Source organism: Vicia villosa, linkage group LG7, assembly GCF_029867415.1.
Source record: "Vicia villosa cultivar HV-30 ecotype Madison, WI linkage group LG7, Vvil1.0, whole genome shotgun sequence".
Taxonomy (NCBI): Eukaryota; Viridiplantae; Streptophyta; class Magnoliopsida; order Fabales; family Fabaceae; genus Vicia; species Vicia villosa.
The window spans coordinates 114,398,674-114,417,150 of NC_081186.1; the positions used below are offsets into that span (position 1 = coordinate 114,398,674).

Below are 18,477 nucleotides of genomic sequence, written 5' to 3' on the forward strand. Positions count from 1 at the left end.
CAACCCCATGGGTATAAATTTTTTATATTTTTTACAAGTGGTTTATTTTTCATTGCCTCAGTCTCCTATCTTCAAGGAAAACAAGAGTTATTTGAGATGGTCTCAGAGGATCATGTCCCTTAGCAGTACTGACATTACTTTGTACTCTTCAATTTTTATGATGTTAAGATTATTGATAGTTGTGGGAAGTTATCTAATGTGTCTCTTCTTAGTACTCAAGGGGGGATTAACTACAATCCAATCTTAGCAAGATGTCAGCTTGTATATGCTTTGAAGGATAAAACTAAGAACCTTTTGTTGGAAAGTTTCTTTTTTCAGGAAGGGAAGGACAAGCAAGGGTTGAAGAGTAGGATTGTTAGTGCTTGGCATAACATTCATAGGAAGGGAATGGATGAGCTTGGGAGAAGGAACTGTGTAGATTTGGAGCCTTATACCCAATGGGTGAAGAAGGCAGCAGTTGAGCTTAAGATGTCTTATGCTTTGGAGAGACCCATGTTTCCTATGGTTTCTACATCATCCAGTGCTTTATTGATCCTGTTGTTGCCATTGTTCCTGTTGAAGTCTCAGTTCATCTTCAAAGTGCCTTAACTAACAAGAAATGGCCCAGGATAATATGGGTACCTAAAGTTAAGACCCAATTGTCTCATTGTACGAATGCTTTATAGTCTCGAACACCAAATGGTATCTTGATAGCGGCTATTCAAAGCATATGACAGGTGAAAAAAACCCTATTCTCCATCTTGCTTCCTAAATAAGGAGGATTCATGTCTTATGGAGATAATAAAAAAGGGAAAAATTCTAGGGTTTGGAACCATTGGTAAGTCCCCCAATACAAAATATTTTGGGAAGTTCTCTTAGTTAAAGTGCTTAAGCATAATTTACTTAGCATAAGTCAATTATGTGAAAAAAGTAACAACGTAACATTTGACTCTTCTTGTTGCAGGGTTATAAAGTTTAAATAAAATGAAACTCTATTTACTAATTCAAGAAATGGAAATACATACATTGTAAACTTAAATAAAATTTCTTCAAGTGATGTATGTCTCCTAAGTAACAAGGACGAATCTTAGCCATGACATAAGATAGTAGCTCACATTCACATGGATCACTGAATAAGTTGGTCCTCAAAGATCTCATAGATGGCCTGCTAAACTTATATTTTGAAACGAACAAATGATGTGATGCGTGGCAAAAAAGGCAAGAAAGTAAGCACCTTTTTTAATCTAAAAATATTGTTTCTACTGATCACCCCTTACAACTGCTTCACATGGACCTTTTTGGCCATTCATAACCGTGAGTCTAGGCGGAAACATCTTCACTCTTATAGTTATGGATGACTACTCTCGTTATATTTGGACACTATTCTATACGTAGAAAAGAGACGTGTTTTCTTTCTTTCAAAAACTCGCCAAGGTTATCTAGAACGAAAAAGAGATAAGCATTGCATCCATCAAAAGTGACCGTGTTGGAGAATTACAAGATGAGGAGTTTAAAATATTTTGTAATGAGAATGGTATCCGACATAATTTTTCCACTCTACGAACTCCCCAACAGAATGAGGGTAGTAGATAAAAAAATAGATGTATAGCAGAGCTTGCGAGGACGATGCTCAATGAGAATAATTTTCCTAAGTACTTCTGGGTTGATGAAGTAAGCACCGCTTGCTATGTTATGAATCATGTCTTGATAATACCAATTCTAAAGTGGATGCCTTATGAACTATACAAAGGAAAAAAAAGCTGAATATCTCTCACTTACATGTCTTTGGATGAAAATGTTAATTACTCAACAACAAGAAATATAATCTCAGAAAATTTGACGCAATGGCTTATGAAAGCACATTCATAGAATGTTCCACTTATAGCAAAGCTTTTAGAATCTTAAACAAAAGAACTTTGACAATCAAAGAATCGAATCATGTTACCTTTGATGAGTCTAACCCAAAATCAGTAGAAGTTTTTTATTGTTCACATATCTTGAAAACTACAAATCTAGAGGAAAACGTTCAAGAATCAGACTAAGAACAAAATGAAAATTAAGATGAAGAACCGGCTCATGATCAAATCATAGATACTCCACTAGAACACCCAGATCTTCCAAAAAAATTAGAGACCAATAAGAGACCATTCCATCCAAAACGTTATTGGAGATACCTCTAAGGGAGTCACTACTCGACAGTCCATTAACACGATATGTAACTTTGTGGCTTTTGTTTTACAAGTTGAGCCAACCAGAATCGGCCGAATGGGAAGTGCAAAACCTATCTTCTTGGGATCTGAGACCTAAGCACACAAAATTCTTATATATACCTCAATCCTAAGGTTGAAAGGGAGATCTAATTCATTACGCAACACACCATATAAAGAGCTCATCAGCCCTCTTATGTGAGTTTGCTCTAACACCACAACAATCCTAAAAATCTCTAACAACCCCCATAATAAGAGGCTGTCACGTATTGTACAAAATATTTTTTATTAATGTTGTGATAATATATTATATATTTTTAATCTCAGATATATTATATATTTAAATTGTCACATCATTAATTTTAAATATAAAAATGTAAGAAAAAAATTAAAACTGTTTGAATTTAGGATATATATATATATATATATATATATATATATATATATATATATATATATATATATATATATATATATATATATATATATATATATATATATATATATATATATATATTAATTTTGAAAATAAATTAAAATAGAAAAACCAAAATTATATTTAATCCAATTTTTTTTACCTATTAGTGTTTAATAGTTATTCATATCTTTGGTGGCTTGAATTAGGGATGGTAAACAAACTCATATCAATGGGTACCTCTCAGTAAAATCTATTACGGGTACGAGTTGGATAGTTTAATGGGTATCTATGAATAAAATAAATAAATATTTAGCTACACATTTTTTTATGGCACGGATAGAAATTTTATGGTACTCGTATCAACGGATATTCGTATTCGTTAATAATTAGCAAAATTACTTAAATCTTAATTTTTTATCTAAAATTATTATTATTATTATTATTATTATTATTATTATTATTATTATTATTATTATTATTATTTGGTTCAGTCTAATATAATCATTGTATAAAAAAAATATAATTTATTTATTTATTTTTATTATGTGTTAAATATTTTTTTGTCTGATAAAATTAACTAATATTTTTTTATTATTTAAACAATAGTATCTCTGGGTATCCGTAAATACTCGTGAGTATCTCAAAATCCACAGATATGCGTTTAACAGATACCTATACATGTATGAGACGAATATGAGTATCATATTTATTTAACGGGGCCGGTAGCCGGAAACTATTCATTGATACCCATTGCCATCCCTAACTTAAATATTTATCACATTTATTTTTTAATAATGTTATATTCATTGTAGAGATATAATAAAGGCTTAAATAGTCTTTTGGTCCATGTAAGTTGACGTGTTTTTGTTTTTTGTCCTAGTATTTTTATTTTTGGGGATAAAGTCCTCAAATATTAAATTTCATTTGATTTTAGTTCCTAAAGTGAAAATCCGCAGGAAAATCTGCAGGTTTCTTGCAGATTTTCTTGCGGATTTTAATTTTAAAGACTAAAACTAAAAGGATTTTAACATTTAAGGACCATTTCCAAAAAAACTAAAATAAAGGGACAAAAATAAAAAACACGCCAATATACAGGGACCAAAAGATTATTTAAGTCTATAATAAAATATTCATTAATTTTTATTATTGAATGTTATATTATGTTGAACGATTAATTTTTTTTTTTTTGGTTTTGACCATAAATATTCGGTCCACTAGACTGTCTAATCTAGTTCTGTGGTCGTTCTGAAATCAATTGGTTTCAGTCCCCTCCCGTGTCGAATTCTCTTATAAATATTATGTTGTATGTGGTCTATTTTACAATATTTATAAGAATAGTTTAAATTTTAATTATTTAAAATAGACGTTGGGTTATTTATCTTCACAAAATTTATAATTTAAAATTTTTTTACTCATGTAAATTATTTAATATTACTAGGATAAATTTGTAGAATATAATTAATTAATAATAAATTTTTGTAGAAGTATGAAAATATATATATATATATATATATATATATATATATATATATATATATATATATATATATATATATATATATATATATATATATATATATATATATATATATATATATATATATATATATATATATATATATATATATATATGGAGCATGAGAGCATTTTTAAATGAGAGATGAGAGGAAGAAATATCAACCATTGGATTCATCAAGAGAGAGAAATTAATAGCCACATTAATGTGGTAACATTCTCTCTCTTGATGAATCCAATGGTTGATATTTCTTCCTCTCATCTCTCATTTAAAAATGCTCTCACTTGATATGCTCCCTATATATATATATATATATATATATATATATATATATATATATATATATATATATATATATATATATATATATATATATATATATATATATATATATATATATATATATATATATATATATTTGTAAATTCATATAAACAATATTTTCATATTAAATTAAATGTTCATTTTTGTATGTTATATTATTGCTCATTTTTTTCAAAAACATTTTTATACTTAATGCTTTAAAATAATTATTTTTACTATATTATTACGAAATTCAAAGATGATTTATACTTCGTGGTAGGGCCTTGGGCCTGGACAATCAGGTCCATGTAGGGATGGCGAGCAAACCCAAATCCGCGGGACTCACCCGCACTCGAACCCGAGTATACGGGTGAAAATCCGAGTTTATTGGGTTTGGATTCGGGTTCGGGTGTCACTCGATATTTCTGGTGCGGGTTTGGGTAGTGTGAAACCCGCACACGAAATCCAAAATCACACCTGTTTATCTATTTTATTGCGGATTTAGGTTTGGGTGAAAAAACCTGAACCCAACGAGTGTGGGCATGGGTGTCATTTTTCCACCCGAACAACTTTTGAGTTCGGATTGGGGTGCCGATTTCGGGTAGTATAAAACCCGCACCCAACCCGACCCGTTGTCATCCCTAGGTCCAGGACCTCAAAAAATTTGGGGGCCTCAAAATTAAAAGAGGGATTACTATATTATTTAAATTATAATAATATAAACACTATTTGTTATAAATTTATGTTGTAAGTTTTCAATATTTTTACTTTTTCACGTATAAATTTTCTGTTTAACTCTTCATCGTTTATTTTGTAAGTTTTCAATTAATATATTTTTATTTTTTCACGTGTTTATCTCCTGTTTAACTCTTCATAGTTCGTAAGTTTTCAATACATTTTTACTTTTTCATGTATAAATTTTCTGTTTAACTCTTCATTGTTTATTTTGTAATTTTTCAATACGTTTTTACTTTTTCATGTAACTATCTCCTGTTTAACTCTTCATCGTTGAACCTTTGATTCCCACGTGCCAGCCACCTCATCACGCCGCCGTCAACTCCGGTGAAAACCAAATCTAACGTCCTTCCCTTTGAGTCCGACACAATAACCTTATCCTCTCTCTGAAACAAAAGGAAAAAATATAACCTAAAAAAAGAAAATAAAAATTTAAAGTTAATTACTCATTTTTTTATTAAGAGTTTATTTTTATTTTTTAAAGTAAATTTAAAGTCACGACCAACCCTACTTCGTAACACATATAAAACAATATAGTAAAATATATAGTATGTTAAAAAAATAATATTGTTTATGTCATATATTACTTTTGCATATAATACTCTTGGTATATATATCATCACTAATACGATTATAATTGTGAATTTTATATTTTAATTTTCAAAATCAAATAATAAGAATTTTAAGACTATTTTATTTCAAAGGAAAAGATTTAAGGAATAATAATTTTAAAATAAATAAAAAATTGACATGTGACAAGTAATTAATACGTCATTGATAATATATTGTCATTTATAATTTTTTATTTGCAATCACTCTAGTTGTTAATCTATGGTTGAGAGGGAGATGTCCGATGAGTTTGGCAGAGTTTGTTGCTTCAGCACCTTTGACACCCTATTGAAGCTTGATGGTGGGATACGATCAATTGTTTTGGGTCTATTTGGAGGCAGTTGGTATCCAAGATTACAATGAAAGGAGTCAATAAGGACGTGACATAATATCTCAATGACTTCTAGACTGGGGTCGGGCTATCGGGTGGTGCAAAATCCATTTTGCACAGGGCCAACAGGGTGTTAGGAAAGCGACATGGAGATGTCTATTTGACTATGTTCATAGTAGATTTCAAGAATGCTTTCAACTTGGTTGATCTACCTTCCATTATGTGAGAGGTGATGGTAAGATGCCCATCTATTTCCTTGTGCGTTGAGTTTCTCTATGATTAGGCAGCAAGGCTATATCTAGGGGATGTGAATATTATGTCTGCTACTAGAGTGCAACAAGTTGACCCGTTTGGGCCGCTCCTTTTTGCCCTTATGTTACACCCTCTTATTCACCAGATTATTAACAATCGTAAGCTTCTTCTTCACGTTTGGTATCTTACTGACATGACCAATATAGGGGATTCAGAGGACGTGGCTAAAGCCTTTGACATCATTAGGAAGACCTATTCAGGCTTAGGTCTTGAATTCAATATTCATAAAACTGTGATATTTTGGGCTTCGTGTGATGATAGTAAATTTCGTAGAGAGTTGGGGAGATTGATGTTGGGAACAAAGTTACTTGGAGGAGTTGTTAATCGAGATGAAGGCTTTATCGAGGGGTTTCAGACTTTGGGAGATTGATGTTGGGAACAAAGTTGCTTGGAGGGGTTGTTAATAGAGATGAAGGTTTTATCGAGGGGTTGTCCATGAAGAGAGCGGCCAGGGCGGTTGAGCTAATGCATCTTCTACCACAACTAACGGATCCTCAAAGTGAACTTTTTCCACTTTGTTATTGCATGGGTATCGCCAAACTCTTTTTTGGCATTAGAACGTGTCAACCTGATCGTATGAAGAAAGCAACTATTTGGTTTGATAAAGAGTTGTGAAGTGCAGTTGAAGACATCGTGGTTGGTGGAGGTCCTTTCTTCGGGGACCTTCAATGGAGAGTGGCTTTTTTACCTATTAAAGTTGGAGGATTGTGTTTATACTCGGTAGTAGATACTACCTCATACGTGTTTGTGCCTCTAGGTCCCAATCTTGGGTCTTACATGATCATATATTGAGAGACAATGAATTATGCGGTATGGACCCTGATTTCGATAGAGCTTTGGATGGTCTTAGTGTTCTGGTTTCATATTTTGACCTTATCCATTTTACAAGAAAGGACACTACCCCTCCCAAAGCACAACATATTTTGGCGAGTTCCATTTTTAGTAAAATTGTTCATAAACAGATGTAAAGTTTGAGATGACTAGAAGGCAGAAAATAGTTTTTAGTTGTTTGCTAGCAACACATGCTCAAGATTTTCTCCTTGCTATCCCTATTGACGGATTAGGCTAACATATGTCCCCAGTAAAGTACAGTACCATACTTAAATACCGGTTTATGATTCCCTTATTTCTTGTTGATGAGATTTGTCTTGTTTGTCGCAAGGCATGGATACATGTGGGGAACATGATATTCATTGCAAGGAGCTTATAGGGTTCAAATTTTGACATGAATTGGTTAGGAATGCCCTATTTGATATATTTAGGCATCCTAGGGTATTTGTGAAGATAAAGACGCCTGTTAATTTCTTGACTGACCAACATGAGGGGATATCGACTCTTAGGCCAGTAGATGTTCTGATGTATGGATGGGTAGGAGGGAAACATGTATGTGTAAGCTTGACTGATGTTTCCCCACTGGTGGGACTGAGGACTAGAGGTTTTACTATGGGTCACTTGGCTCTCAAAGTCGCTTCAACTAAAATGACCAAGCATCAAAAAAATGTTGTGATAATCAACATGCTTTCACACCATTTGCCCTTGATACTTTTGGTTTTCTAGCACTAGAAGCAGTTGATCTTTTACAATGAGTGCAAAGGCTCATGTATAATAATGTTGTGTCATCTAGGACTATGAATGTAGTTTTTAAGAGAATCGATTTGGTCACCCAAAAAGAAGTAGCAGCGAAACTTGTTGCTTGTTGTCTGCTATTATATTGATCAATCAAATGAATTTATTTACTAGAAAAAAATTCTTTTATTAAAAAAATATCTACATATAAATATAATAAAATATTTTGATTAGTGCCTTGTTAAATTGATAGTTGCGCAAGAACATTCGATTGCATAAACACGAGTTTGAATCAATGAATTTCCATTAATTATATTTAACATAAAAAGAATACAACTATTAGTCTAATAAACAAAAAATTAATATCTTAATTACTAATTCATTAAAAATAGTAAATTTTATTAATACAATCGTCATATTATATGTTTTATAAAATTTAAAAACTATTTAATATTTTACAAAAAGTTTAAATAAAAGAGTATTAAATTTATTTAAAATATAAATAAATATTAAGAATTATATTCCATAAATACAAGTTCTAAATTTATATAAATGTCATATAATATTATAAATTATATGATTATGAATATCCATCAAGTAGGAGATTTCATATTGATTTATTTATTTATTATATATGGTTTATAAATATGACTTATATTATCTTCAAATAATTGTTTTTAAAATAAAAATAATATAATAAATTATTTCCCTCTCTTTTGTCTCTCCTCTTTTATTATATTACTTTTTATTATTTTATAACATATAATTTATTATTTATATATTATAAAAATAATAAAAAGTTAAATTTAAAAAATCTAAAAGTAAAATATATATCATATTAATACCATGAATCCTTTTCTTCCCTCGTATTCTCTTCTTTTCAAAAAGTAAGTATAATAGAATTTATAAACTTAAAAAAATGATTAAAAAAATAGAAAAAAATTAAAAATATATAAAAATAAAAGTGTGAAGGAGACCGTTGTAGAAAATAAATTGAAAGGGAGGATCTAAATTCATCGTATTAAATTTATAAATGTAATATTTATAAAACAATACCAAAAGTTCTCGGTTCTCATTATAACTAAAGTTCTCATTTGGTACGTCTATATATATTTATAATATTTTCTTTTATTCATTGAATAATTTATATGTCTTTTATTGAACTTGTGCAAATATATTATGAGAAAAAAATAGACACTGACAGTCTAATTATACACTATTAACCAATCACGATCATATTAAGTGTCAAGTCATACGGTCATTTTTAAAAAAATTATGTGACATGGTTGATTGATGAATCTCAATTGGATGACAATATAAAATCATTTTACAATATCTTTAACCTCATATTATATATATATATATATATATATATATATATATATATATATATATATATATATATATATATATATATATATATATATATATATATATATATATATATATATATATATATATATATATATATATTTAAATATTTAAATGTTTAAATGTAGACTCATGACAGGATTTCATCATGTATCCATTAATCACTTGTATAATTAAAAAACAATAATCCAATTCTTAACGCCCAAAAAGCTTAGTTATTCTATTCAAAGGTGGCGTACACGACAAATCACCGATCCCCTCTCTCTCTATCTATCTTTCTCTCTCCTTTATGAAGAAATTGCATTGTTTTTTATGATCAATTTTCGAACTTTGAAACCTAATTAATAAATTAATAAAAAACAAGAGACGAAGGAAATAGACACATCCCAATCCCAAACCTTTGTTGTTTGTTCCTCACAACAAAAACACTCTTTTTTTGCGGACCCCACAACCTAGTTATCTTCAACTGTCATGTACTACACTAATACTCCGACCATTTTTTAGTGTCATCCAACAACATTCTTAACCCCTCTCTCTCTCTCTCTCTCTTCTTTTTTCTTCTACTTTTCTCACTATTCAATGCCTACCCCATTTTTAATTATGCCTTAACGAATCATGGGTCGGTCTTCAATTACCATTACCTTCACTTTCTTGCTGTATTAGAGATACCCAATTCAAAAAGTTTTCATTTTTTCATCTGGGTGCTCAACAATTCGATTCCAATATTCTCTTTAACAAAATGCACTATTTTTCATACTTTTCATAATTCTTTACTTTGTCGGCTGAAAAATTGAGATTAAGAAGGTTTCAGTGGCTGAATTGTAGAATGAGCTTAGAAAAGTGAAGAGAGAAGAGAATTGTGCTTGAATTGCTGATTGTGGAAATTTTTAGGATAAAGCTTCAATATCACGTTTTGATCATTGACAGAACATTTTTTGGAATAAAAAAGTGGAATCAATGAGCTGTGTGTGAGTTTTTGACTCGTTTGAGAAAAGGTGAAGCTAGCTTTATAGAATATATCAACATTATTGGAATTTTCAGATTTATCTGTGGAATTGCATAATTCATAAGGTTAAAGTCTTTAGAATTAAGGTATTGATACCTTTTCCACCAAAGGAAGCTGAAATTTCTTGAGCTTTACTGAATTGGGAAAGCTTGAGGGATTGAAATTGGAATAGTTGGATGCTTCAAGAGTTGATTGATTCATCAAGCTGCATCTATGTCTTTCGTTCTTTCGCCGTGTTGTTGAGTCGAAAAGGATCAGAATAAGAGGTACTCACTTGAAGCAATCTCATTTTGTTTTTGTGATTGTTCAGTTTTTGTGATAAATTAAATGAAAAATGGCTCAATTTATATGCATTATGCAGAAAAAATCTCTTTTTTACATGATTGTTATTTTTGGTCTCTTGTGCTGCAATGAGTTTTGATTTTGATGATGATCTGTGTAACTAAGATTTACCGCGTATGTTTTTCTGAATGTGCTTGTTAATCGGTCAGGTTCGCAATTGTGCTTGTTTGCCTGTCATGACAAAGAAATCGCAGAGACGAGCTGTGCGGTATGAGAAAGATAAGTCGGGCTGTATGTGGGGATTTATCAGTATGTTTGATTTTCGCCATGGTCACTCTACACGGAAGTTGATTGCAGATAAGAGGCGAAGCAGTAAGCATTCGGATGGTAAGATAAGAATTTTGCACAATATTTAGATTTTTAAGAAGCTGACAACTATGCTCGTGTTGAAATTCGCGATTCTTTTTTCTTACAGGTGTTATTCATTCGAAGAATAAGTTCGAGGTGTTGAACGATATAGATGAAGTTTATCAAGCCGATTTCGTAAGTCTATCTATTCATATGCTTATAAAACTCATCAATTTCAAACTCAAGATGAAATTTTACAAAATGCTAAGTAGTTTTTTCAATCGCGGATTGTTGAAAATAACGCTTTTTTCAAATTCCGCTGCACATCAGTGATTTAGGGTCGCTATATGTGCTATTAGAAAACATTTAGTACCAATTATTGTATCGCTATTGCTATAGCGCCCTATAGCCGCTATTTAACAACCTATGAAGCACGAACACCAGGAACATGCCTTTTTTCAAAGGTGTCGGTGTTACAGAGTTAACGGCACTGAAACTAGTACATAAGAAAGGATGCTAGTGTATTTATTGATATCACTATATCATGAATGTTTCAGGACAATGGAGAGAGTAAAAGACTAACAGTGAGAACAATTGTTAATAAGCCTAGTGTGAAGAAACTCATAGAGGAAGAGATGTTCACCGATCGAAATGCAGGGAAGGATGTTGATAACTTTGAAAGGCGTAAAATCTTACTGAAGTTAGATTCCAAAAGAAAAAAGAAACCTGACGAGAAAAAACGCGATATGACCGATGATTTAAATTTGGACGCAACATCAAAAGCTGAAACTTCACGTCGTCAGCACTCGAGGAAGAAATCTAATGATAGTCTTGATCTGGATACAATAATCGAAGAGTTTTGTAATCTAAAAGGTATTTGTTCCATGATGCAAGGCAATGACGGAGAAGTAGAAAAGCATGCACAAACTAACCAGAAACAGAAGCATGCGGTTTCCGAAAAAAGTTCAAGAGATGCGATTCGTGAATTTGTGAATCAGATGATATTGAATGGTAAAGATCCGGTGGAAGCTAGAAAGTTTCTTTTCTCCGATGAACTAATGGAAGCGCTTCAGCTTATAAGTTCGGATAAGGAATTGTTTCTTGCATTTCTACAGAATCCAAATCCACTTGTATTGAAATGTGTTCAAGAGTTTGAGAATTCTCAGCGGGCAAAAGAAAATAACTCTGAACAAGATCACGGCGATAAAGAACAAACTAGCGAGATTGTCAACCCCAAGAAGCATAACTTTTTCAGGAAAAAGGCGAAGTCTCAATCAAAAAATTCAACAAATGAAAACGGAAATGCAAACATTTCAAATAGGATTGTTATTCTAAAGCCAGGTTCCGTTGGTTTGGAAAATTCCGAAACTGGAAACAACCTTGCCTCGTATCTAGAATCTCATGATAATGCCAAGTTCAACGGTCCTTCTATGAGAAGTAGTTCACATTTTTCTCTTACCGAGATAAAAAAGAAATTAAAGCAGGCTATAGGAAAGGAGAGACACGGAAAAAACTTCGGTAAAGACAATAGTGGAATGAGATCTCCTAATAAAGATCATTTCTTCATTGAAAAAATCACAAGACCTATGACCAGTGTTACTAAAGGAGACAAGGCCGGTACAAATAAAGATTTGGAGGCGATTGTGGATCGTGAAAAGGGTATTTATTCCAAAAAAGGTGTTTCCAATTTATATATCGAGGCTAAGAAACATCTTTCTGAGATGATAGGTAGTGAAGACGAGAACCTGGACTTGTCAAGTAGACAGATTTCTAAAACCCTTGGAAGAATAATATCTTTTCCCGATTACAACTTTTCGCCATTCGGTAGTCCTGGAAGGAATTGGGAGGACCGATTTGTGACCGCAAAGGCAAGACTTCGTGATGAAAGCTTTAACAGTAAATCACAAGAAATTAAGCCAGACACGAATTTCTCAGATGGCCTAGTTCATGTCGATAAAGAGGAAAATCATTCTCCTGTTAGAGATGAGATAGTTACTGAAGGTATTGTTTACAAAAATATATGACTTAAGCGATCGATGCTATAGTAAACTTTGTTGTGATTGTTTTATATATTTTTGTTATTTATCGTTTTCTTAATTTCTGCGCAGGTGACGTAGAATCCGCAAAAGAGATAACTATTTTAGAATCTTCCGTAGAACTAGTTGGCATCAGTACAGGAAATAAGGATCAAAGCGATGATATCGTAGAAATTTCTGATAATACAAAATGTTCTAAATATTTGGTGCAGGTAAATGTTGTTGTTTTTTAGCTTTTTCGTCTGTGGAGTGACTTCTTATATTTGTTAAACTTTATTCAAACTGCCATTTGTTCTTTCTGCAGGATGTAACAGGAGAAAACCAATCATCATCTCCCTCCGGTTCTCCAATCACTACGAAATCTAAAGAGCAAGAGATTATCTCTGATGTATCGGGATCGGGACGGCCAAGTCCGGTGTCTGTTCTTGATGCGCCATTCTTAGAGGATGATGCCAGCTCTGGTAAGCATTCATAGAGTCAGGTTCTGTTTGTATAAACAACATAGTTAAGCATTTATCATATAAGTAAGTGCTTATGTATAAGCCATATTTTCATTGGTAGTGTATCTTATGATTCATAATAAGATTCGATTCACTTAGTTACATACCATTTGTTTTCCATATTAATTTTAATTTGGCACCATGTTAATTCGTGATTTTCAGCTGAAGTATCGATACGTCCACTACATGTTCAATTTGAAGAACAAGATTCTTCTCTTGCGAATCAAATCAAAAGAGAAAAATATTGTATCGAAGAAAGCAAATCGACATGTGATTACATCGAAGCAGTCCTGCAAGCCTCTGGATTAACAAGAGATCAATTGTTGATAAAATGCCTTTCGTCGGACAAGATGCTAGATCCTTCCTTGTTTGATCAGGTAGAGTTATCCCCAAACCAGCTTTGCCGTGACCCGAAACTCCTATATGACTGTATCAACGAAATTCTCATGGAGGTTTGTCGCGATTACTTTGGTGCCTCGCCTTTCGTATCATTTGTAAGTCCTACTATAAAGCCAACTCCAAATATGGAAACGGTTATTTCCATGGTCTCGGAAGGAGTCTGTTGGTATTTACTTTCCGTTCCCCCGCCACACACATTAGACAAAATTGTTAGGAAAGACATGGAAAAACGTGGAGCATGGATGGATCTTCGATTTGGAGCCGAAACAGTTGGTTTTGAAATAGGCGACGCAATTCTAGCAGACCTGATGGAAGATACAATACTTGGCTGTGTAAGCAATAGTCCAAAAGTTGACAGTAATGAACATAATGATGACAAAAACAGCACCGGTGTTTAAAAACCGACAACTTTTCGTTCATACCGCATACTAGAATTTTTCGAATATTAAACAGTTTCATGTGAATGAGAATACTAAAATAAGGGACTAGTAGGAACTGGTTCTTATTACTGAAGTATAGAAGATGATTCTCTTGTTTGAAATAACAAAGTAGAGCAGTTTCATTTTGTGTGTGCTTTCACTTCACTTAGTAAGGATTTTTAGTTGTTGTAGATTTTGTAGAATTTGATGTGTTGATTATATATTAGCTGGTGTGTCATGATTTTGTTTGATATCATCATCATTAAACTATTTGTGTATCTTTTGTATGTACAACAAGTTTGGAAATAATTGTGAACTCAGATTTTGGAGTTTCCAAAGGAATAAAAGAGATATGGAAGTGTGAGATTAGTGCTATTAGCAAACTGCAAACTTGTTTGGAAATTTCATTGATTAGCATATGAAAAAAATTTCTTGCCTCTTACATATTTTAAGTAGCTTTTAGATGTTGCATGAATAATTGCTGAAAATTTGTAGGGAAAATTGACTTTCTTTGCTCATTGAATATGGCATGTGGGATCAAAGGCATATATAGGTAGACAAAAACATGTGTTGTTGGTATGGCTTTAAATCTAATATCACTTTATAAAAAATAAAAATAAAAACTCACTAGATATTTTTGTTCCTAGTTGGTCCCGATTCCAAACTTGGCCCAATGAGAACGAGTCCAATATAATCAAGAAGTTCAAAAGTAAAAATATTTATAATAAAGTGATTTCAGATTAATGATGTTAGAGGATAAAATATTTATGAAAACTGGAAATAAAGAGTAACCCACAATTCTAACTATCAACGATATGTGGCAAGCGAAGTCGTAAGGAGGAGTCCACGTCGGGATAAAGGTCTCACTACTTCATCATCTGCCCCATAAAGTCATATCCAACGACCCCATCCCCAGTAGCTGAGGTTCTTGCACCTCATCTTCTGGGCGATGAGCTCTAGGTGCTGGTGGTCGCTAACATGGATCCGACTCAAGAAGGAAAAAATGCACCTTGCAACCTACTCTCGGAGGGTTAAGTAGAAAACAAAGAAATAAACACTTTACTAAGTGACTTACTAATGGTAGTCAATAGATAATTTGCAGTCTTAGAGCTCAATAACGAACAACTAAGAGAAGTCACCATGTCAAAGCGCCACATTCCAACCTCCTGGGCTCAAGGGCGACATAGTCACCAACCATAGTGATGACTCACCCCAGTGTCGGAGAGCGAGGGTCACTGAAGACAGAAAACCACGTTAACTCCCTCTATGAGACACTCACTGATTTGCTTTGGGCGGGAAGACAGGCAACAAAGTGTTGGGTTAAATATTTACGTAGAATGGTCTAGAAGGGGGGTTGGTTTGAATAGACCATTTCCAAAAGAAATGTTTTCAAAAGTTTTCTAAAATCAGAGTTTAAAAACGCGGGAGCAAAAGTTTAAAATGCATTTTAATAAGGATTACATGGTCAAATTGATGTATACATGAATTCAATGATAACAAGATGATAATGAAACAACCAATTAACAATATGCTAACTAATTTGGTCCAAACAAATACATTTGAATATAATTTGATTAATTTAAACAACAGTCTAGAATTACGAGTTTTCAGGATAATCACCAGAAAGAAATGTGTAGCAGACAAGATCTAACATACACCTAAACTTAAAACATTAAATCTCTATAATCAACAATACCTAATCACATGCACACTAGAAAATAATTAAAACCTAAGAACATACAAATTCTATGCGGAAATTAAAGGAGAAAAGGGGTAAAGAAATTGTATGCCAAGATTATACTAATTTGTTGTGTTGTCTTTGCTTGCACCTAGTCCAATCTTCAATTGTAAGCCGTTGTAAATTATTGAGTCTTCCACTAATATGAAATTTACAAGTGTCTTTTAATATAAATAATCACGGACAAGCTTGACAAGCTAAAGCTTCTCCTCTAAGAACATACAAACTCTATAAATCTTGATTCTCCTTCTGTTGTACACAACTCATTAGGCTACAAATCCTTCAAGATCTTCAATATTGAATTGACCCAGCTTTTCATAATCAGAGCATGTTGGCCAAGTGATCCAAATACAAGAGGAAGGTGAAGTGTGATGGTGTATTCAGCTCCGATTAACTGATTATGGGTTTTTGGTGTATTTTCCTCTCACAATAAGTTTCTAGGGTCCCAAAATTCTATTTTTGATCTTATTTATAGAGTTTTTGTTTTTTTGCTCTCGCTTGGCAAGCTAAAGCTTCACCCGACAAGCTCTCCTTTTCGCCAAGCATCTGTTAGCGCACAGGCCTTCATTGACCCTTGTGAAAATATCCTGCCTCGCTCGACGAGTTGTTGCTTCAACCTGCACCAGGCGACCATACCACTTTTTCCTATTGGAATTTTTCTGTTTTGCCTTGCCATTAGTTCATTGGGCACACTCCCCCCCTGCTCGCTCCTTGCCCACCAGGAGAGCTTGCTGAAGTTTCTCTTCTTTGATTTGTGACTTCTTCTTTGGTTTATGCCTTTTTCAATGGTTTGTTGCAAGTATTTCCTTCACACTAACACACACATCAGAGACACCACAATTAAATACACTTAAGGTCATAATCTAGCAAACTTGGGGAATTCATTGATTGAAAACATTAAATGGAGCTTAAAAATGCCAAGTTTTCATGTAGAATTATAATGCACTTATCACTCACCACCCATTAAAAAAGATACCTACGACTGGGGGACTCTCCTCTTATTTAAAAAGGTCATTCGTAGCTGAGGGACTCACCCTAAGCTAAGGTACTTGTCTCCCATCAAAGGGTGCACCCTAGATCACGGGACACAACTTGAAAGAAGCCTTGAAGCACTTCCCCTTTTACAAGCCCTCATGCTTGAGAGGCTTTGTAGTGTTATATTTATGAGAGTCTCAAATAAGGGTGACATAAGGGCTCCAACCTTGTGAGGTGTCACATGGGCACTGCCTTTGCGTAGTATGGGGTTTCCCCATCAGAATAAGACACATATACAATACCACTATCCCTCCACTAGTTAGGCACTTGCCAATGTAGCGATACCATGCACACCTATACTTGTTGGCAAGTACACAATTTATTTTCTTTAGCCTTAACATGTATTGGCTGTCTTCCACAAGCTACCTAAAATATACACATTTGTTTCATTGCTAGCCCTTTCAACAATAGCACATTCATGACTCATGTATTCAACTGTCCCAGCTAAAGTTGTTGTTTATGCATCTTTTACATGATACACAAACCTTACTAAGTCAAAATCTCTACGTTTTGCATTAAAATCTGAATCCAACATAACGCTACTTGCTTGTATGTCTTTATGTACAATACACTGGTCTCATTCTTCATGCAATATAAAAATGAAAAAGCAAACTGAAACAAAACACATAAAAAATATTAGATGACGACTTTTGGAAGAGTCTAACACACTAATCGGTGAAGTAGTCATTGTTGTTGATTACTCAACATGGTCGTAAAAAGCACAAATCATGATGTTATGATGTTTATGTCTTTGATATGCCAATAGTAACAAAATCTGGCAGATATAGTCTACGATCAACTATATGATCCAAAGGTGGTTATCAAATGACCATTGTCCATTTTTTAGAACCCTCTGAATGTCAGATGATGACAGAATTGGAAAATGAAAATTTTGTTTTAAGACAAACACATAGTGTAAAATAACATCAAATTTTCCCATTCTACGTAATAGGATAAATGTCTAAGGGCCCAATATTGAACTAGACAAGGGTGGCACGCTCTATGCTTTGTGTTCAATATATACATGATGGTAAAAGGATAATTATACACACAAATATTATCACGGAAAGGTTTTGTCGGATCATATGACATTTTCGTGACTTGGGTGGCAGTGATGTGTTGCTAGATATCGCTCACTATTTATTATATTAAATGTGTGATTTGATATAATTTCCAACGTCACGAGAACCTATAGGGTTACGCACATAAGGACAGATTGATGAGAGATAGATCAAATAAGAAACACCATAAGGCACGGTGCACCTAAGTGAATTATAGAACACCGTAAGATATGGTGCACTTAAGTGGAATACATAAAACGGTAAGGTATTATGCGCTTAAGTGAAATATGGTATACCGTCACGTAT

The 18,477-nt window shown here is 32.9% G+C and overlaps 1 protein-coding gene across 1 annotated transcript; it reads left to right on the plus strand.

Moving 5' to 3' along the window:
- The first annotated feature begins 9,840 nt into the window (after positions 1 to 9,840).
- Positions 9,841 to 14,575, plus strand: LOC131616632 (uncharacterized). Its single transcript, XM_058888007.1, has 7 exons — positions 9,841 to 10,619; positions 10,845 to 11,022; positions 11,111 to 11,178; positions 11,541 to 12,984; positions 13,092 to 13,231; positions 13,324 to 13,480; positions 13,682 to 14,575. Exons 2-7 carry the CDS (start codon positions 10,872 to 10,874, stop codon positions 14,314 to 14,316), a joined length of 2,595 nt encoding a protein of 864 aa, XP_058743990.1. The 5' UTR covers positions 9,841 to 10,619; positions 10,845 to 10,871; the 3' UTR covers positions 14,317 to 14,575.
- The last annotated feature ends 3,902 nt before the right edge of the window (positions 14,576 to 18,477 follow it).